This window comes from Phoenix dactylifera, chromosome 5 (genome assembly GCF_009389715.1).
Source record: "Phoenix dactylifera cultivar Barhee BC4 chromosome 5, palm_55x_up_171113_PBpolish2nd_filt_p, whole genome shotgun sequence".
NCBI classification, from domain to species: domain Eukaryota; kingdom Viridiplantae; phylum Streptophyta; class Magnoliopsida; order Arecales; family Arecaceae; genus Phoenix; species Phoenix dactylifera.
Window position 1 is genome coordinate 1,787,176 of NC_052396.1, and position 23,112 is coordinate 1,810,287.

The 23,112-nt window shown below is 40.1% G+C and overlaps 1 protein-coding gene across 1 annotated transcript; it reads left to right on the top strand.

The window, feature by feature from the left end:
• The first annotated feature begins 9,763 nt into the window (after window positions 1-9,763).
• LOC103703944 (phosphoenolpyruvate carboxylase kinase 2-like) lies at window positions 9,764-11,372 on the top strand. Its single transcript, XM_008787025.4, has 2 exons — window positions 9,764-10,640; window positions 11,020-11,372. The coding sequence occupies exons 1-2, from the start codon at window positions 9,854-9,856 to the stop codon at window positions 11,073-11,075; spliced, it is 843 nt and encodes a 280-aa protein (XP_008785247.1). The 5' UTR covers window positions 9,764-9,853; the 3' UTR covers window positions 11,076-11,372.
• The last annotated feature ends 11,740 nt before the right edge of the window (window positions 11,373-23,112 follow it).

The window sequence follows — 23,112 nt, forward strand, 5'->3', positions numbered from 1 at the left end:
TTTTTTTTCGTTTTTGGAAAAAAAAGGGAGAGTTGAGGTTACCCCACACCCCCACCCCCCAGATTTCATTATCTAAATGAAATCAAGTCAAGAGAGGGATTGTAAATAAAAAGAAAAAAAAATCAACAAAGGGATTGTAAATAGTAAGGTCCCTATATAAACACTTAAGATTTTTTGAGCGCACAACCAATATAAGACTAAAAACACCACTCTAGGATCATGCTAAAGATCCAAATCTAGTTAAATTTAATCACAAATACACCATGATTAGCCTATGGTCAATCCCAAATGGCCTATATCATAAATATCCTCTAATCTATATGGGCCTTTCCAGATATCATTTATAACGGCTAAGGATCGCATCCAAAAAGACCTACTAGAAAGGTTATTTGGGTTCGCTAGCTCTAGACTAATATCAAGATCTCTCCAATGCACAACTGATTTAAGACCAAACAAATACTCAGCTGGTCAGTCTTAAAGTATTTTACGGTTAGCCATAAAGTCCACCAGCAATCCCATAGTTGTTATGCTTTAGAGATGTGTAACAGAAATATATGTGCAAGTAAAATTTAAATAATATATGTGCAAGTGAAAATTAAGTAGTGTAACACTTTAAAAATGATCTGTCTCAGCTTCAACCATGCCTTGCTCTTGTCAGCTGAGTATATATATTAAATAATAGGCTTTAGGAATGAAAGCATGTGTCCATATTTGAAAATTTTGCAAGTAAACACTTTGATAACCAAACTAATCAAGGATACAGGATTATCTTCTAATATAAAAAGATCTTAAATATTATGAGCATGAAAAGTTCAAAATTCAAAGTCAAAAATGCTTATGTTCATTAGGTCGCACCCTTCTCCTTGGAACAAACACTTGGTAGAGGTTTTGGGTATACATTTGATTGCCTTATCTTTCAACTTAGGAATCCAAAAAAACAAAGATAAGAAGATTGACAAAGTTTATCTCTTGTTTAATTACACTAAATATATACAAAAAGAAATCTTAAAATGATACATCTCTGGCATGTGCTAAGTGGATACAGATACTCAAATTAGATGTTGCCCCATCAAAAGAAATGGGCCATATAGTTATTTTGAAGTTTGAGGTTGATTACCATTCAGAAGAGTTCATTCAAGCTTTTTTAGGTCCTATTTGGGATTGCTCTTGGTAGTTGAGTTTTACTTAGTAGAGTCTTTAACAGAAAAAAGTTTTTTGTTGTTTAGAAACTATATTTTCAAAGTGTGGTATGATTTATATATTTATTTGGTAATGAAACTTAGAAAGTGCTTTTTAATATGATAAAATCACAATATAAAGCATAGCATAATATTGTATAGTATAGTATAAGAAAATATAATATCATATATTATTACATAATATAATATTATTACATAATATAATATTATTATAAATGATAAAATATAATATGATATTATAATATAATATGTCATAATATTATAATATATTATAATATTAATATAATGATATAATAATATTATTATATTATATTGTATTATATATTATAGTATAACAATATAATGGTATGATATAATAATATATTATTACATATTAACATATTATTACAAAGTAAAATATTATTACAATCTAATATAATATTGTAATATAGTATTATTATAATATAATGTAGTATAATATCAATAGTGTAGTATAATAATATAATAAGAAATGATATGATATAGTTATGCATTATTATATTATTATAATAATATAATATAATAATATAATATGTTAACATGGATATTTTAGTCATTATGAAAATTTAATTAAACCAAAAACAACTGCTTGACCTCCAGGAAGAGCTTTTAGAGGGGGAGCTCTAAAATAGGTGTTTTATCCCAAGTAGATATTTTTCTGTTTAACCAAAAGTTTTCAATTTTTTACCAAACACCAGTAAATGACTCAAAAGTGCATTAGGAGAGTTGGCTTTCCAAAACATGTTCCCAAACAGGGCCTAAGACTTTGTTCGGCGCAAGTTCCTAGAGGTTCCTTCATATTAAGGGCTAATCAACTGCTTAAAATTTGAAAATGCAGTTCTTTCTCCACGATTTGGTGAATTTCTCTATTTTATCTAAGAGGGTGGCTTTGATCTTCAGTCTTGATTCAGCTATAATCTCCATAACATCATTTCAATAATTACTCATGTATTATGCAAAGATTAATTTGCTCACTCAAGTATTGCCATTTCTAACAAAATGAATAAGCCTTCAAACTGATTGTTTCATACAAATTTCATTCATTTGAGAAAGGCTAGCGGTTGCAAATGCTTGTTTCCTTCTTTCTTCTTAACTTGTCATTCAATGTATATCTTAAATCATTGAAGATATACTATTTTCATTGGTCTGAAAGAAGATTTGCTTCATTAAAATTTTGAAGTTTGATCATCTTACACTTGAATTTAGGATCAAGGTCACAAATTTGATCCCAAAGGAGAATATGTCAGAAATTGGATTCCTGAACTTTCAAGAATGCCAACTGAATGGATCCATCACCCATGGGATGCTCCAAGATCTGTAATATAAGCTGCTGGAGTTGAGCTAGGTATTAATTAGCCGAAACCCATCATAGAACTTAACACAACTCTCCAGCGCCTAGATGATGCTGTCACCATGATCTTGGAACTGGATAGAGCTGCAAGAGTTGCAAGATTAAGAGGCACTAATGAAGTTGTGGCTGACAATCTCATTGGTATGAATTATTTGGACATTCCAAAGGTTGTTGTGAAGGTGCATGGTATCTTGCGCAAGTTTATCTCTTGGTCCCATCTACTAATTAGGTGCTCATTTGTCTATAGTTTATGGACAACAATTAAAGTGCAGCTAAATCTGAGAGGATGACCTACCAACATTAGTGATCTGTGGGCCAAATAGAGAAACAGAAAATTCGAACAACTAGTGAGAAAAGTTGCGGATCAGTTGATTGCTGCTGTCTTTGGGAAATATGGAATGAGCAAAATGCTCGAATTTTTTTAAAGAAATCAAGTTCTATTTATTATGTTTTTTAGAAAATTTTATCAACCTTCTTCAATTGGAAGCATTTGTGCTCAGAGAAGTTGCTTGACCCTTATTTCAAACTTGGGAATAACCTCGCAGCATTGGCGCCAAACGTTGAGAGACGCTGTTCTATCTTTTAAAAAAGGCTGACTCACATTAGGATGCAGAGCTTATATAGTTGCACATTCAAAATATAAAGATCCTTCAAAGTACTTATGAGATTGTTAAATTTGTTGAATAGTTTAATAGGTATACTTACAGATCACTACCTTTTGTAAAAGTTTTTTATTATTTTTTTTATATTTTTTTTTTGCAAATCCTTTATAAATAGTTTTTCTGTAAACTCTATTTTTCTAATAAAGGCCGGGTGGCTTTGCCTCCCTCTCCATCAAAAAAAGGTTCATCTCTTGGTAAAAGATTTCCAGGGTGGCTTACAGCCTCCCTTATTATCAAAAAAATGAAAAAAAAAAGAGAGAGATCAAAGAGTTCCCTTTGTTCACAATCTAAAGAAGTTCATCCAACAAGGAACTGAAAAATCTAAATGGTGTGAGAGACGGAAACATGTTGACTTAAATAATCACGTGGACATGATAGACACGTCAAAAACGGACGAAGACTCGCGTTCTACAGCAGAAACATCATCTGCTAGGAATGATAGCATCATTGAGAGTATATATGTGGTCCCAAATTCATGTTTTTCTTCATCAGAAGTAAAACCTTCACATGATAGTGGTTCCTTCAACCCACGTAATTCAACTGGATCTCCTTCTGTGTGTCCATGGAAAGAAGAAGATGGCATCGGGGATGAAAAGGCAATCTCGTTTCAGAAATTGATAGGTAGAGCAATAATTAAGCGCACCTTGTTCCAGCTATAATTGCACGAGCAATACTATAAGCACTTTGCCACTCGATTAAATTCTTGTCGAATGCTATCCGGGCAGGCTCAAAACATTTTCCATAACAGTAACTTATCGGACTCATCTATCTAATTTAAAATTGTCTAATCAAGACAATGGTTGTGGTTCTCTTCCTTGAGGCAATGGTTGAATATATACATCTCAAGCAATTGTTCTTTGTGTCTACTTCTGTTCTTTGTGCGATATGATTAATTAATGGCTGTTTTTTTAGGAAGGCAACAATGTTGATGCAGCAGCATTAAGGGCTTGAGACCATGCAAGAAATCTGCTCAACGGCAAACAAATAAGACAGATCACTTCATGTCGTGTTTGTAAGCGATGCCTATTATGTTTTTAATTAGTGATTTTCTTTTATTAAGCTTATATACAAACCACTCTGTATCCCATGCATTCTCTGATTGAAACTGCGGTATGCTGTGAGTGAGATCACGAAGAAGGCCCCATTTCTCAGCTTCCTCCTGTATCTCTGAGTTTGAGATTAGTGCAGGCAACTTAATGACAACAGCTATAGCTTGACCGTCAATATATGGATTTCCGGAGCCCGGTGAAACTTTTGTGCTCCATTCAGCACAGCGACAACCCCCAGCGTTACGGTTTGGACCACATTATTATTATTATTATTATTATTATTATTATTATTATTATTGAACTGGATGAGCAGAGAGCTGGTTGAAACGGGGTGAAGACGGGACTCAATCCGTGTTGGTACCGAAATATATAGTTTTGGTTTCGGAGAAAATTAACCACATAATTTGTAAAGTTGTTGTTCTATTTATCATAGCAATTAGCATGCATGCCTTGCCCTTGAGGAGCATCATTGGAGCTTCAGCGTGGATCTTCAGAAGGTTACAGAAATGGGACTCCGAACGGCCCATGAGAGCCGTCCTTCGGACACTCGGCCCTTTTTGGGCTTGCCGGTGATGCTGAAATGAACACTAGGTTCCGAGAACTGAGGCCTGTTAGGAGAAACATCCACCTTCGCCCCTTGGGGTTCCTCGATCTCCGCCTCCTATGCTTCATCAGGCTCCCCGACGTCCGTGCGATACTCTTCTTAATTGGCAGCCGTGGCACACCGGATGGCAGTTCTAGTGATGATGGCTCGAACCACTCGATCTGCAAAGCCTAGCGCACAAATGCCTGGGATGTAGTCCTCCGGCTGAAGGTCATAAACCAGGCCTGGATCATTGGCCGCCGGTGGCTTCGCATGTCCGGCGCCCGCGGCGAAGAGGACGTTCTGGTCGGCGGACGTCGTGAACCCTTGCCATGGCTGGTTCGTCACGATCATGGCGGCCCTGACGACCTCGCCTTTCTTCTAGTTGTCGATGTACCCCGTCCCGCACGAGTCACGACAGCGTGAGCTGCGTTTTCTTGATGCCGGGGCGCTAAATACTAATGGAAAGGCGCGCAGCTTCGGCGGTCCTTGATTAAATTGAAAAGATCCAAAGTGTTACAATGTCTTATTTGGGTGCAAAGACATGGATGTTGGATGGTACATGACAGGCGACAAAATAGAATGCCGGAGAGGATCAAGCATTGGATTCTTCTCGCTGGTAAAGGCGGCTGCAGACATATCGGACTGAATGCTGTCCATGATGACGAAGGATGGCTACGTGCCTTTGGCATACGCCAAGCATGTGAGGTGAAGCTCGGACGTGGTAATTAAAAGGAGCAAAGGAATTTTGGACATCCATAAAATGAACAAGCGCGAAGATGGTGGACGCTTCTTGTGCATATATGAACAGCTCTTGCCCCGTGGGATGAGAAGTTTGGTAGCAATTTCTAAAGCTTGAACCAATTCCTATGGTGATGGATATAAGCGCAATTATTCACAATCTTTACTTCTCTATTATATTGTTCAATATGTTCACCGATAATATTACTATGAGTTCGAAATAATGTGATGCACGAGGGATGGTAGATCACCATATGAGCTATTATGTGCATGTGTGTGCACATGAAAAATTAGGAGAGATAATTAGTTATTGGATCAAAATTAATGTATAACCTGTTGTTCATTTAAGGATTTAAGGTAGGAGAAGGAATGCTCGGACCATGATCTTTCCTTCCCTCGGTGTTTATTCTCCTATCTTTCTCTTTTCCCAGTAAACCAAGCTTGAATTGACATTAAGTCGAGCTCGTCTTGATGACCTTAGTTCCATGTTGAGCTGACTTTCACTAGTTTGATAAGAGTTTGAAATTCAAATTAATTGAGCTCAATCTAGAATATCAAGACAATTGAAATAAGCACTTATTTCTCTTGATTTGAAATCAAATTCACTTGAGCTTGATCAAATGACAAATGAGCTCAGCTTTATCATCAAAGTGAAGCTTTCAAGCCAAGATTGATCAGGCCTCATTAGCCAGGCACCAAGGGCCCGTAGCACACAACAACGCCGAAAAAACATCTCCAAAAAAACCATCAGATGCTTTTTCGTTCCCAAGGATTCAAAAGAACTTAATTTTCATGAAACCCTGAAGTCATTGCCTAAGGCTTCCCATTAAGAAGACTGAGGCAAAAGCATTAACTGGCGAATTACATTTTTTAATTTGGTTAGGAGCATAAGAAGCCACCATCTTCTCCGTCAAGAATCACACCCAGAACCATGAAAATCCCAAGGTAGACAGCAGTTGTTTGGAGAATTCGACAAAACCACGAGCAAGAGAAAGTCCCATTAGCCTAATAAAGATTTCACCATTAGTGTAAACAAACATATAACCTACTAGCTGGTTATACTCCATTTCCATTAGAATCCCAAGGTAGACAGCAGTTGTTTGGAGAATTCGACAAAACCACGAGCAAGAGAAAGTCCCATTAGCCTAATAAAGATTTCACCATTAGTGTAAACAAACATATAACCTACTGGTTATACTCCATTTCCATTAGAAAGAGACTCTATGTCCAAACTTTGGATAACTACAACCAACTTGAATTTTATATATATATATATATAGTATCCTTACATTTAGGAGACTGCTATTGCAGCTCACTAGGCTCAACTGCTAACGGCAAGCCCAACCCAATCAATTAACGGGCTACAGTAATCAAAACCAGCCCAGTCCGGGCCACTAGCGTTAGCCCAAGCACCTCAAAAGCGTGCTGGCCCAACTTATTAACGCACCCAAATAATAAGAATAAAATAATCCCCACTTGACAAAGTTGCAGCCGTGACAAATCCTTCACGATGGGAACCCAGCCTATAACACCTTCGTTCAATAAAATGAGGTCATTCTTTATGCCCAACCTATATATCCTCCTCCAAGAAAATGAGGAATGTGAGACAACGAACGCATGGACCAACAGCATACAATGATGTCACAACAGTAGAAGTAACACAAGGAGATTGCCGAATTGATAAGGGGAAAAATAGCAAGGGAGAAGATGGGAAAAAGGAGAGTTAATATCACGTTTGTCCTCGGTCAACCAGCTACCATTCAATTCGTTACAATTCCCTCAAAAATGAAAAAAAAAATCCAACTCACTACAAGCTTGACCATTTTTTTACACTCGAGTGAACATTGCCCCATTTTATCTTCCTATTTTGTGGGAATTTTTTCTACCCTACTGTAACTCCTTCCTCCTCCAAGGATCTAGAAGTTTTGAACAATTCCGAGAAAGTAATATACTGCCAAAACGACCATATGCAGCGATCGATCCTGATGCATCGGTCCTCTCCATTCTCGGTCACGACGTCACGGTTGGACCACAAATAATACAAAAAAATTAAGACATTTATATAGATATGTCTACACTAACAGCCGAACCTAATTAAATACTACAATTTGTTGAGGTATCTTGGTCCAACCAAATTGAATAGCCGTATTTAAATGGAGAATATATACTCCATAATGCGCTTGAAACCTTGGACTCAAACTGCGGGCATTGCACCAGGCGTCAGGGCCTACGTATCCATGATGTTTTAAAATATAAAATGTATCAATAGTTGAATTATATGATGCTACCTTTTTCTTGCTGGAATCATAGTGCTTCGTGAATAGCGCCGTCTCGGGCACGGGGAAGATGTCACAAAAACAGAGATTAAAGTTTTCTCCAACCTGTCTTAATCGCCTGATCAAAGTCCAGAAGATGCTCAAAGCGGTTCTTTGACTGGATCACCTTATTAGTCAGAAAACAAGTTTAGACTTAGATCTCAAAAAATTACAATATAAGTATAATTTCAATATAATAAATCTGGTTCATTCTTTGGCCTCTCAAATGTTGAAGACATTAAAATGACAGTGATGATTCATTCAATTGATACAATTTTATTATGAATCTTTAATCGTGCCAAACCTCCAGGCTCCAGCTCGTAGTGTGGTATTGCTAGAGTCCATGTTACAAGGCCCTAGCCACAATTAAATAGTAAATAATGCTAATTGTTTATTCAAATTATATTATTTTATGTGCGTAGACAAAAATTATTCTGTTTCGAATATCCACATAAGGGAATCCTCTGTAGATAGCTCTGTTTATGAATCAAGGTCGCAACCTATTTTAATTTGGTTCTGGTAGAGCTTGTGGGCCTAATTAGATTTTGTTGGACCTGAAAAGAACCTAATATTAAGTTAGCTTGTGCACAAGGCAGACGGATGAGCAACCCAATCCAAACTAGAACATAGCCCGAACCCTATCCTGCATTTTGCTCTAGATGCTCCAATCCAGACGCCTTATCCTTGGCAATTTGATGTACGAAATCTAACTTGATCAAACTCTATTAAGCCTCTTTTTTTTTTGTTCCAAAGTAACCAGGTCCCATTTTTGATCCAATCAAAATTATGTTCCGCTTAGAGAATAATCACACTATGGAGCCGAGACAGGTATAAATTGGGTTGGTTAAATTGTCAATTTCAGGTTAAATAGCAAAAAACAAAGATATGTATAAATTGAACCTGACCTGGTCCGTCCGAGCTGTACTGAGTTTTAAAATAATATTTTCAAATAAAAAATATAAAATATGTAACTACTCCCGTTGATGATCTGCGAGAAGGAGAGCTCCAGGGAGCAGACCGAAATCCTGAGACGGGCTTATCAGCTACGGTTGATAGCTCCGCGGACGTATCGCGTCCCTTACACAGCTTATATTATAAATAAAGTGGCCATATAAAGTGACGCGCCGGCTCCACTTCTCCGTTAAGTACTTAATTTCCTTCACCTCGGCAAACAAAAGAGGGAGCGAGCCACCGTCACATGGGCTTGTCGTGAGAACGTGGTGGCCATCGGATGATCCGAATAAAGCTAATGCTTCCACGTGTGCTCATATCCTTCGGCTTTTCAATCTTTTCGTAGCTTTCGTCCGGAAGGTCCCCCCTCCGGGCCCACAAAACGGCCGAAACCGTCTCCTGAAGGCCGTTACGACACCGGCCTCTCACGTGCTCCTAGCTCCAATCCATGCGGGGGACAATCGGATCCAACGGTCCGTATCAAGACTGCAGCCGTAGGAGGTCATCTAACGGGAAGGCATCGCTTTCCGGAACTGCTCGCTCTCAAAAGCGAAACTAACCGGATTAATTTGCGACACATGTCCAACTCTCCTCGATAAACTCCTTTTAATTAGTTATGTTAAATAATCCATCTCGCCACTGAGAGTACAGTATTTTCGGTGGGCGATTCTGCCATACAAATTAAGCTATGCTAACCTGCTATTAACCTTTTTTTTATTATTATATTATCAGATTATGAGATTACCGAGTACTCTAAATTTAGTTCGTGCCAAATTGAATAAAAGATAGTGGCATTTTGGGAATAAAAGTAAAATCGAACTTACCTGGAAGGCGGAAGAGTCCTCCTCCAAGTCCGCCCGACGGCTGTTTTATATTTGGAGCCGTCCGATGGATGTGCCAATCACACCGAATACGCTCCTGCATAAAAGCCGGTCACCTGTCACCGTGTAACCGCAAGAGAGAAATTGTAGCTCGGTTAGAGCGATGAGCGAGGAGCTGAGGCGGGAGTACGAGATCGGACCACAGATCGGACGGGGGAGGTTCGGCACCGTGTACCGGTGCGTCTCGGCGGAGACTGGCGAGGAGTTCGCCGTGAAGTCCATCGAGAAGGCCCTCCTTGCCGACACCATCGACCGCGAGTGCGTCGAGCGGGAGGCCAAGATCGCCGAGCACGCCGCCGCCGGGAACCCGCACGCCGTCCAGGTGGAAGCCGTGTACGAAGACGAGGCGTGGCTCCACGTGGTGATGGAGCTGTGCCCCGGGCCTGACCTCTTCGACCGGATCAGCGGGCGGGAGGCGCCGCTGGCGGAGACGGAGGCGGCGGCGGTGATGGCGCCGCTGATGGAGGCGGTGGCGGTGTGCCATCGGCGGGGGGTGGCTCACCGGGACATCAAGCCGGACAACGTGCTGTTCGACGGGTGTGGGCGGCTGAAACTGGCGGACTTCGGGTCGGCGGAGTGCTTCGGGGACGGGCGGCCGATGAGGGGGCTGGTGGGGACGCCCTACTACCTGGCGCCGGAGGTGGTGGCCGGGAGGGACTACGACGAAAAGGTGGACGTCTGGAGCGCTGGTGTGGTGCTCTACATAATGCTCTCCGGGATGCCGCCCTTCTACGGCGACACGGCGGTTGAGATCTTCGAGGCGGTGCTCCGAGCCAACCTCCGGTTTCCCACGCGGATTTTCCACACCGTCTCCCCGATGGCCAAGGATCTCCTCCGCCGGATGCTCTGCAAGGACATTTCGCGAAGGTTCTCGGCGGAGCAAGTCCTCAGTATGTCTCCTCCTCCTCGCAACCCCTTTTCTTTCTTCATCTCTGCGTTCCGATCTCTCTTTTCTAGCGCTTCTTCCTTCGATTTATCCGGTTTTACTTCGCTTTCTAGGGTTTCTTCTCGGATCTCGCTCGTTCTTTGAAAACCCTGCTTCTTGGTATTGAAAAATAAATAAATAAAATATGTGCGACCATTCGTCGCTCCGATTTGTCTTGTGATTTTTCCCCTCTCTTGGTTTATTTTTACCTGCGGATTTTTTTCCTCCTCCTTTCTGTTCCCCAAGGTCTTTTTTTTTTTTCTTCTAATTGTATATTTTTGAAAAAATTGATTTGTGCTCCTCTTAATTACGTCTTGTTTTTCTTAAAATTTCAAAAATCTCAGGGCATCCGTGGATAACCAGTGGCGGGGGACTGAGAGCGACAGAGGAGCCAACCTAGAAGGAAGATTAAAGGCGGTGAGCGCGGGCTTTGCGTACAAAAAATATGCCCCATTTTTCTTTTCCAGAAGGGGCTCCGGGGTTTGAAATCTCGTCTTGATGGGAGATAAGGATGGGATTTTTTTTCTTATCTTTTCGATCTCTTTAACGTTTGAGTGTATATATTTTTTTGCTCCTAAATGAAAGAATAAAGTAAAGCATCTGTAAATTGTTTTTTTTTTTAAGTGCTGCGAGTTATGCTGGTATTGTATCATGTAAAGAGATCCAAGTACATGGAATTTTCTTTTGCTGTTATTTTTTTTTTTTTTTTTTTTTGCTGAAAAAAAGGGGTAGGGGGGAGGAAGGGACAAGCCCACCCCCGCGTAGCAGTCCCCACTGGGCCCCGCCCCGCCAGGAGAATGTTCGATGCGGGCAGAAATGGCCGTGTGTTGGGCACCCCGACCGGTTTTGCTCATACCCTCTCCACCCGTGAGTCCGGCTCAGCTACTCCTCTGAGCTTTGGCTCGAGTCCCACGTGTGAGTACATCACACCCGGCACCATCCCGGCTACTAGCAGTTCAAGAGCGGTCCTACACCACAAGTCCAAGCAGTGGCCAAAGTAGTAAGCTCCGATCCATAATTTAATCGTCGCCGCAGCGATTCAAACTTGGGACCTTGTGGTTAGAATTGCTGCCCAGTACCACTAGGCTACCACCTTGGTGGCTTTTGCTGTTATTTTCGTCAAAGGTTTTTGTTGCAATATTCGTGAATTCGCTTTTTTGCTTTAATTGTTCGACCGGCCACGGACAGGGGGGGAACGGATGGCATATTCGATGGTTTATGCTATCCTTCTCTCTCTTTGTTCCGAAGTTGCGGGACAGCGTGCAATTTACAAGCAAGATATGAAACGTGAAGAGGGAGGGGATTGCAGTTTGACCGTCCTACCTGAGTGATAGGCGTGGCTGCTTATTCTCCCTCGATCACTCGTTAGCAAGCATTTTGGACTATGTATTCCTTCTAAATTCTTGAAGAACGGCGTAAGAAATTACTAATCTGTAGCAATTCATGTATGCAAGTCCACCTAAAATAATAGTATTTGATTTCCACTGAGACCATTATGGTAGAGAGGACTCTGCATGAAGCAAATTCTTGTGACTTGGTTGGTCGTCCAAAATGCATATTCAAAGGTATGATGTTCAATGTCTCACCTACAATCCCCCGAAAAAAAAAACCCCCTAAAGTAGACTCTCAACAAGTTGAAATTTTCAAGAAAATTGCACATCAAACGATCGTCAAGAGGATGACATATAAGGGAGGAAGATTATAATGACCTTTTTGTTTAATTTAAAAAGGAGAGTAAATAAAAAAAATACTTGAATAGATAGACGGATTATGGCTATTCATACTTCTTCTTGCATAGATACCATATAATTCATGACATGATGATCGTGCCTCGTTTTATTTATATTGCACTTGTCGAAATTTCTTTTTACATATACATCGCACGTCAAAATTTAATGCTGCAGAATCCATTAGGTTATGCCAATTATATTTCAAAAACCTAATACATTGGCCAACTCTAATCCATTTTTTTTTTAATTTTAATGTTTGGTATAAAAAGAAACCCGCTAAGCATGCAACTGGCACAGAGTTCAATTTTTATTTATTTTAATTTTTAATAAAATGTGAGATAAGTTGCCACTATTTTGTTTTATAAAAGAAAATTTCTAACAATATTTTACTAAATAATAAAACATACTTGTTAGGTTATAGTACTGTAGTTCTGTTTATGCTACGGGCTGCACACCACAATCACCCACTCCATGCCCATTTGACGTGGTGCTGACGTGGCGCCCAATACCTTGTGAACTAGAGCAACTCAATCCCACGAATTAGGCTAATTACCTCCTACCACATATAACAAAGAACAGAGTAAGGAATATAGTTGTGCAGCAAATTGTTACTCTATGTCACTTATATATTACCAACGTCATGGTCCATATCACGACTGATTGGTATTGTTTTTTTTTGTGGAGAAGATAGAGGGAAGAAGGTTCGAGTGGTCCAAATATCATTTCGTCGATGGGCTGCAGGAAAGGAGATGAGGCATGACTTTGTGCACTTTATTTTGTCGTTGCATGAAACATGCATGTCTTTATTCTTGACTCACCTTAATTTGCTTTACAAATCAACACATTTCTTGCCTTACCTATTGTGCTGCATCTAAATGGAAGTTGCCGTGGGGCAATCAAAGACTGTACGTGGCAATAGGGCCTATAATAGATCCTCCGTTGGAGACCTTGGAGGATAGCACTAAGGTTTGCTCTTGATTTACCACGCAAAGATTACTCCTTTTGTGGTCGTGTCATTTGTGCGTGGCATCCAATTACTCCGTGAGCTGATGGTGTATGAGAGGCCAATGTAGCTTGGTCCTGATGAAGACTTATTATTTGTCAATTATATCACAATTCATGACAATTATTACACCTGATCGTCTAACAAGAGAATCTTTTTTATTGCGGAAGGTGCCTACGGATAATTTGTCAAAATCATACACAATCTCATTTGATATAATAAATTTAGGTAGCCTTACTATGAGAAGAACACTCCTCCATATCTTTCCATTCCTCCTTTATAGTTTCAAAATAGACTATGTTGGTCACAAGTTCTCTATAGATTCCGTTCCAAATCTAGGAAAGCACCATGGTGTTGCAATATTGCCATGCATCAAATGTTACCGAACTTTTGTTAGGCTTTTTAAGCGAGCTATCAATAAAGCAAACTTTAGTCTTGGCTAAGATAGCAGTCTTCTTGGCATGTCCCCATAGAGGATAATTATCACCAATAAGGAGTTGAGCGACAAGGACCATAGCTGGGATATGTGAGCGATGAAGAAAGAACGGTGTCGTTACATTAATACCATGATGGCCATGATTGTCGGATGGAAAATAAATGGCTAAGGACAACAAACACCGAGTGGATGATAGGAGAACTAAAAAGAGGGGTTGATTGATCAAGAAAAAACCTGCTATGATACCATAAAAATTTGTATGAAAAATGAGATTTAAATTTTTTGTTCTATTCATGGCACTAGTGTGCTCATATACAAGTTGAGTCTATTGACTATGAGAACCATATACAGTAGAACACAACAACAAAATCTCATGCTCATGGAAAAGATACTAGGGACCCGATTTAATATAATACAATAGCAAAAGCCCATGATTTGGTGCAAGTATTAAAATTGAATATGACAATCGAATCTCATGATTTTTGAAAATTGCTCTAAGCTAACATCCTAAGATTGTGCATACAATATTTAGTAGCTATGATATCCAAGATCGTACATACTGTAATGGGCAAGATTGTGCATGATTTTGGCAATTGTAAGTAAAATTTCTCTTATTTTCCAAGAGAAGAAATAGAAGGCATTGCAAGTCAATCGATGCAAACTCTTGAAGGCACTACCATGGCTGCTTTGTGTTTTAATAAGCACAGTTCTAATCACTCCAGGAACAAACAAGGAGGTCGTGGCCATCGAAAATAACCATACTATGATTACTATAATAAACTTGGTCACATATGTGACGCTTGTTACAAATTACATGGCTGCCCAAATCGCCACGGAGGAACCAAACTTTCTACTCCTACTGCAAATCATGTAGCTAATAGTGAAATTCCTCTTAGCCTATTTATTATGGCTCATATTAGAGTAGTATGCCTAATTGCTATCTTTATTAAACACTAATAAACCACCACTTCCATCAACATGATAGGTACTTCCCATGACATGAATAATTAACACAAATGCTTCTAACCACCTGGTTTCTGGCTCTAATCTTTTTCTTTTTTTTTTTTTATCACTCGAACCTTTACCAACTCCTCAATCCGTTAAACTACCTATTGGGGATATAGTTCGAATAACCCAAAAAGGGACTATCAAATTGTCCCCTTCTCTTTGAGTTAAAAAATATTCTTTGCATACTCACTTTCAATTTAAATTTATTAGTCATTAATAAGTTTACTAAAATATATAATTACATTGCTATCTTTTTTTTCAACTTCTATATTTTTCGGAACCTGTCAACGAGAAAGCCGATTAGTCTAGGTAATGAAAAGAATGACTTTACCACTACAATGGTCTTTTCTCTCCTAGTTCTCAACTTACTGTACCTAGTTGGTTCTTTGGTACAATCGTTTGAGTCATCCGTCCACTCCAAGATTAAAAGTTTTGGTCCAAAATATTTCTGTTCCTCTTTCTATTTTTTAGAATAAAATAGATTCTTGTACTATTTGTTCTCTAGTTAAACAATTTAGGGTTCTTTTTCCTGTAAGTATTTTTGTTACTTTCTCTATTTTTGAACTTATTCAAATGGATATTTGGAGAGATTATTCTATTCCATCTCTTATTGATGCATATTATTTTTTAACAATTGTGGATGACTTTTCATATTGCACAGGAATTTTTCTCATGCGATTCAAACACGAAATATTTTATTTACTTTAAGAAATTTATTGCTCTTGTAAACAACCAATTTTGTCATAAAATTAAAATTGTTAGAAATGATAAAAGGATGGAATTTATGGATCATTGATTGCAAACATTTTTTGATTCTTTAATAATTATTTATCAAATATCTTGTGTTAGCACGCCACAGTAAAATAGTATTGTTGAGCGCATATCTCATGGTGTATAAAAAAATAATGTACAATCTCTTGCTTTATCATTAAAGCCGAATATCGATCAATGGTCTCGACTATGTATGAATTAGTCTGGCTCAAAACTTTACTCTCTGACTTGGTTATTCACCATCCTTAACCAATGTTTTTCTATTGTGATAACCATGCCTCACTTCATATTGTTGTCAAACCTATATTCCATTAGCTGACAAAACACATCAAAATATACTATGATGTTGTCCAAAAAAAACTATAAGCAGGTACAATCCAAACGAAGTTTCTTTGAAGTGACAACCAGCATACCAATATTTTTACTAAGGCTTTGGGCCATGATTAATTTTTTTATCTGCTGGATAAGTTGGGTGCTAACAGATCTATACATGCCAACTTGAGGGAAAGTGCAATTGACAAATTTATGCAGAATCTTACCTATTATAGTATGCACCATCTTGGATATCCCAGCTGCCATATATTACATGCACAATTTTGATATATCAGCTTAGAGCAATCTCCAAAAATCATGGAATCTGATTGCCATCAAATCATGGGATTTTGCTATTATATTATACTATATGTGGTTCCAGTATATTTTTCATAACCATAAAATTTTGTTGTTGTATTCTACTATATTTAGTCCTCCGAATCAAAGGGCTCAACTTGTATATAAGGCACGGCATTGTCATGAACTAAACAAGAAATTTAAATCTCATTTCCAATGCAAATTTTTCAATTATCGATCTCTGCAACGGTGGTCAAATGCATAGATGTTACAATTTCATGGCAACTAATTACATAAATTGTGACTCAAAACCATTTGTCCTACTCATAACTTACACATAAATCAATATTTGCTTCAAACAATTGTCCAGAAAATAATGTCCCTTGATCTAATCCCACAGAAATATTTCTTTCAGGCATCAATTAGGATATTAAGATTCTCCTATGGTTCCAAGGATATTAGCTTCCATATGGTGGGGTCAAATATTTAAATGGTGGAATTAAGGTTGAATCCCAGGTATTAACGCCTTCAAAAACTTGGCCCTCAATTTCAGGAACCTAGCTCTAAATGGGCGAGACAAGGATCAATAAAACCACTCTCAAATAATTGCGACAACTCGAATGATTGGGAAAATGCTAGACGAAAATGATCATTATATTATATATGCATCGGCAAAAACCTTGTAAAGAATTTGCTTTTGGTCTTTTGAGATCTTTGCTGGATATCGTTTGTGCTTTTGTCGCAGCCAGAAGGTGTGTTATAGTCCTTTTTCTTCTTCTTTTCTTTTCTTTCTTTCTTCTTTTTTTCTCCTTCTTCTTCTTCTTCTTCTTCTTTGCTGAAGCGGATGTATTATACATGGCGGGTACGGATACACCTAAAAAAGTTAAAGGTTAACAATTTTCGGAGCACTTCGGGTAAGTCCTCCTCCCCTAGTTACAGGGTTTCCTCAGAATAGTTAGCCACATAAGAGGCTACATAATCCACAGCCCCATTGATTTTATAATACACATGCTTAGCCTGAACGGCCATTCCTCCACATATCATAATTTGAATGTTTTTGAGCAGTAAGTGGCTGTCGATCCATATTATAGTCCTTCATGGCTGGACTACGTGTTTTTCATACCTTACTAACTCCAAAATAAAAAACAGGGTTCAGTTTGACCATACTACATTGTTCTGATAGGCGTGGGCTCTTATCTCTCTTCTCTCGCACACAAGTTAGGACCTCGGGGGTTGTAGTTTCTTTTTTTTTTTTAAAAAAAAAGGTATTGACTGCGGGTGTAACGCTGAAAAGCTCCTCGCCAGGATTTCGGCTGACATCTAGCATTACATGGATTCAAGGGTCAAATGACATTACATGACCAAATTAAAGGGTAGAAAAAATGATGCCGCATGACCTAGGGGACCATGAAATGTGTCTCTTTTTCATTGGGCAACCTCAACTTAGAAAAAAACTGCATCATTTAGATTGGATAATATCCATTTGGGCGCATTTTTATATTAAAATCTATTCGGATATAAATAGAAATATGAACATTCAATTAATATTTATATCCATCAAAGAAAAAAAAAATAAAAATGGATAGATAATTACTCGATCTATAGCCGAATATTCCATTTTATTAGCAATCTTATTTAATGTCATATAACATTCAAGAATTTCTAAGAAAAATATATGACCATATTAACATGCTATAAATCTGATTTACCATCAATCCAATAACACCTTTGATGCTATGGTCATAAAGTTTAATTATCCAACTTATATTCATACTTATATTCATATTTTCAGTATCCATTTAAAATACATAAAAATATTAATTTTTATATTTAATTAATATTTATATCTATATTCATATTCGTTCAATAAAATAAATATGAATATGAATATATAGATATTTAATTTGTATCCTTTTCTGTTTCAATTAAAAAAAAAAAAATTGTTAGCTAGTGAAGGGGTCGCTGTCACAATTCCCCAATACTTAAAATGCATTAAACACCCTTGTTTTAATGCATGCATGTCTCTGTCTCTTTTGCTTGATTAGAAAAGGCAAAAGGTTCTAGTACTCCAGAAAAACCCTCTAGGCGTCTTGGGGCCTTCATCTATATAGAAGGGAAGATGAGGTGTGACATTGAGTACCTGATTTTTTTCCTTGCATTAAACATTCATATGGAGGGGTGCGAGATTATCCTTTGCTTAAAAATTCAGAGTCTTTGCCTTAACGTACCAGTCCCAAACCTATTATTAGATATGCCCTCCTTCGACTTGCATCAAAGTGATACTTGCCTGATGGCTTTCAAGGATAACTGGAACACCCAAAGTATACAGATTTCAAAGCCTGACATGTTCTCAACATGTTACACCCGATTAATGCATCACAATCATTAAAACCAATCAACTAACTATAAAACTTTATTATGGAAATTGTTCGGAAATCTACTTATGTCACCCAAAGTATATCCTTTTCTGTAAAGCTCTTGGCGGTTTGAACCATGATGGTGGTGCTCTCAAGTATTTGAGCTAGACAACTTTAACAGCTGCTGCTATTTTTAAAAATAAAAATTAAAAAATAAAAGTGACCAATTACACGCAGAAGACCCCAAATTATTATCAGGATGTAATGTATTTTAACTCTATGATTGCTTCCACAAGTCACGCAATCCGTCCATGTCCATTTGTCGCACGTCAGGATCGAATTTGCCCCCATCACGCCCCATGCGTCCTTACGTACCATCTTTGTAGCTTCTGATGTTCGTCCGCTAGCGTGATCTCAGATTACCAAGGGAAAAAAAGAACTTCAGCATGCTATAAAGTTTAAGCAGCATGAACCATCAAAATTATCATGATAGATGCTTGAAAGGTACTTCAAGAGGTAAAGAAACACCTCATGTGACGTGTTCTTATCAATGAGTGCCGCGAAAGCGTTCTTTCACCGACTTTGGCAAGGAACTTGATGAGCATGTTAGGACTCGATGGAGACAGATGGGGAGGGGTAGTTCTAAATACACCCCCCCGATTGCTCAGGACACCCCCCAAAAATTAAAAAAAAATTAAATACTCTCTACACCCCCCCATTTGCTAAGGACACCCCTAAAAAATTAAAAAATCCTAAATTACCCTTCACCCTCCCCACCCCCTCACCTAAATTGCTCTCTACACCCCCCAAACCCCCCCCCCCCCCAACCCCGCTCTTCCCCTCCAAAACTCCACTCCAGCCGGCTTCTCCCTTCCCCCCAAAAAACTTCGCCTCAAGAACCTCAAGCACCTCGCCGGCGGCCAAACCCCCTCCGTCTCCCCCTTCTCCCTCGCCCAAAACCCCCCCGTTCCCCCTTCTCCCTCTCGTCGCCGGCATTCTCCCCTTCTCCCTCTCGTCGCCGGCATTCTCCCGGAACCACCTCCCCAGCCATCTCCCGAGCAACGAGCACCTCGCCGGCGCCTCCACGACCACGTCGAGGTAGCTCCCCGCCCCCCCGCCTCCAGTGCTCCGTTCGGCACTGGATCGCCGAACAGAAGGGTTCTGTTCGGCTGAACAGTGCCGAACAGAAGCCCTCTGTTCGGCAACACTCAACCGAACAGAAGCCTTCTGTTCGGCTGCACGGTGCCGAACAGAAGCCTTCTGTTCGGCTGCACGGTGCCGAACAGAAGCCTTCTGTTCGGCTGCACGGTGCCGAACAGAATGGTTCTGTCCGGCTCTGAGCAGCCGAACAGAAGCCTTCTGTTCGGCTCTGTGCAGCCGAACAGAAGCCTTCTGTTCGGCTCTGTGAAGCCGAACAGAAGGCTTCTGTTCGGCACTGTGCAGCCGAACAGAAGGGTTCTGGTGCGTGCCGTGCTGAATTTTGTGCCGAACATTTATGTATGCAATTGAATTATTTTCTTTGATATAGCCTAACATTGAATTTCTATATTTTCAGACATGGATCCCCGTCCCGCCAGAGTTAGACCTACGGCGTCAGCTAGGAGACGTCGTGCTAGGATTGCTTCTCCCGAGCCTGCTCATATGCCATCGGACTCTCCTGAGTCAGAGCATGATGATATGCCCGCTAGGGGCGAAGACGATGAGTCCGTTGGACCATGTCCAGGAGGTCCAGAGGATGAGTCCGTCCTGATCAGTTTCAGGACGCATATAGCAGCTTCCATCTGGAGGCAACAGGTATTGTTTATTTGTTATAGCATTATATTTTGTTTATTGATGTTTTATAAAGTAGTAGTAATTATACATTTATATTACAGGAACGAGCTCCACTAAAGTGCATGAACCATACTGCCAAGGTTGGTGAATGGAAGTGGTGGTCTTCAAACCAACCAAATACCAGGTTCAGAGCACTATTGAGGCAGTCGGGCCTCGTAGAGTTAGTACAGTGCTCTTATCGATTCATCGATAAGATTCTGATTTCGGGCTTCGTAGAGAGATAGCAGCCCGAGACGAACACCTTCCATATACCATTTGGCGAGATCACTATCACGTTGGATGATGTATCCGCCATTTTAGGGATTCCTGTCGCAGGTTCCTCAGTATCAGTTTCTCCTGAGAGGATGAGTGATCGGGATGCTGAGGAGCTACTTGTGGAGTTGTTGGGGGTGTCAGCTGGAGACGCGCGTCAGGAGGTACTGTCATCGCGCGGTCAGTCTGTGAGGATGGAGTGGCTGAGGACTCAGTTTCACTCTGTATCTGATAGAGACAGGCAGCAGAGGATAGAGTGTGCAGCACGAGCCTATTTGTTATTTTTGTTAGGCTGCACACTCTTTGCTGATAAGAGTGGGACCAGGGTGCCTATAGCGTATCTGTGTTTACTGCGGGATCTGGATAGGGTGAGCACATATGCCTGGGGTACAGCTGCCTTAGCATATTTGTATCGGCAGTTGGGGATTGCGTCGAGGTCATCAGTGAGACAGATCAGTGGTTATATGACGCTTCTGCAGGCATGGATTTATGAGCATTTTCCAGCACTCAGTCCTCACCCGTCGCTCGAGTATACTGATGCCAGTCCCCGCGTGCACCGCTGGATGCCCGGTACTCCATCCCGTACCACGATGGACCATTTAGTGGTTCTACGTGAGTCATTGGACCTTTTGAGCATCGATGAGGTACGTATCATATTACCATTTGCTTGTGTTTGTCAGTACATTTAATATGCGATATAGTATAAAACTGAAATGGACCTTTTGTTTTACAGGTTATTTGGGATCCCCATCATCGGCTTCGGGGAGATCGCCCATATATACCCGTCGCATTTTTTAGTGGCTCCATCAAGTGCCTTGATATCGTAGAACCCTATCATCCAGAAAGGGTTCTTAGACAGTTTGGTCGTATTCAGACCATCCCTCGAGCGCCACTAGCCCCTACGCGAGCCAACAGAGGTTCCACAGCAGGCTCGTACCGGATACATTACTCCTATATGGATCAGCTTTGGGAGCGGTGGGAGGACCACGTGCTGAGCCAGGCGAGCAGGAGCCACCCAGTTACCCGGCCATCAGACAGCGTACCGGGATACATGGAGTGGTATCTCCGTATCACGCACGTTGCAGTTCAGCCTCCTCATCTGCGCTCGAGTACTCATTCTGGAGCTAGGGGAGGTCATGATGATGCTGACATGCACCGGCGGCGTAATGCAGCTGCACTCGGTATCAGTACCGACATTGTACGGATGGGTCCCTCAGAGGCTACGTCACTAGGTGCCGGGCACCTATATGATGCTATTTCTCAGATGCATCAGGTACTTCTGGGTGATGAGCCTGGCCCGAGTACAGCACCCTCTCATTTGGATCCAGGACCCTCTCATTCGGACGTACAGCAGTACACGCGTCGACGATGGCGTCATAGGGATTGATGATGGAGCCTTTGTAATCTTTGTAAAGCCTTTGATATTAATGAAAAATATATATTTTTGGTACATTTACGTGTAATCTTTGTAAAGCCTGGCCCGTTCTATTTTACATAAATATAACAGTGCACATAACAATCAATCTAACAATGCGAAGACAGATATTTTTTGATTTATATTGATGATGGAGTTTCAAAAATTGTACATATATAAACAATCAATCTAACTCTACTGTCTTGCCTCCACCTCCCCCTGAGGAGATGGAGTCCCGTGGGGGGTTTGACCCTGAATCTGATACGACTGATGTTCTGCCTCCACCTCCCCCTGAGGTACCTCCAAATGTTGTTCCAATCAAAGCTGACCCTGGACAAAGTTCCCCTCCAAAAAAGGCAGCAAAGCCTAAGAGGGTGCCAGTGGCAAGACCTGGCCTTGCAAGGAGAGGGCAGCCGATTAACCTCTTAACCAAGAACATCACAGAGCCCTCTTTTCCAACAAATGTGTTAATCATCTGCTCAAGCTTGTCACCGTTAAGTTCTTGAACATCAGAAAGGTCTATTAGTTCCCCTGTTTGATTTGTTTGCTCCCACCAGCTCTTAAGTATGTTTCTGTTTACATCTGAAATCTCAACGGAAACAACAGTCGTCATATGTATTCCCAGCTGATGATGGAGTTTCACAGTACATGACTCTAAGAGCCCCAAAAAATTTACAACTTTCAAAAATTGTACATATATAAATAATCAATCTAACTCTACTGTCTCGCTAATTATAACATTAGGTGAGATGCTCTCTTTGAACTGTTGAATCCGTGCTTCATATGAATTTTCCCATCCGGTAGCACAAGGAAGATGATATTTTCGCCAGTTGGTCGCTACTGGCGGAACGGGATGTCCCGGCAACAAGAACACCTTCAAAATTAGAAATAAGAAAATATTAATAGCTACAAAATTATAAATAAGCAAAATTAAATAAGCAAAATTAAATATTCGCAAGTGTTGTGAACGTAGTACCTCAACAAAATGATTTCCATTTACGAATCCGATAGCGATATCTTTGCG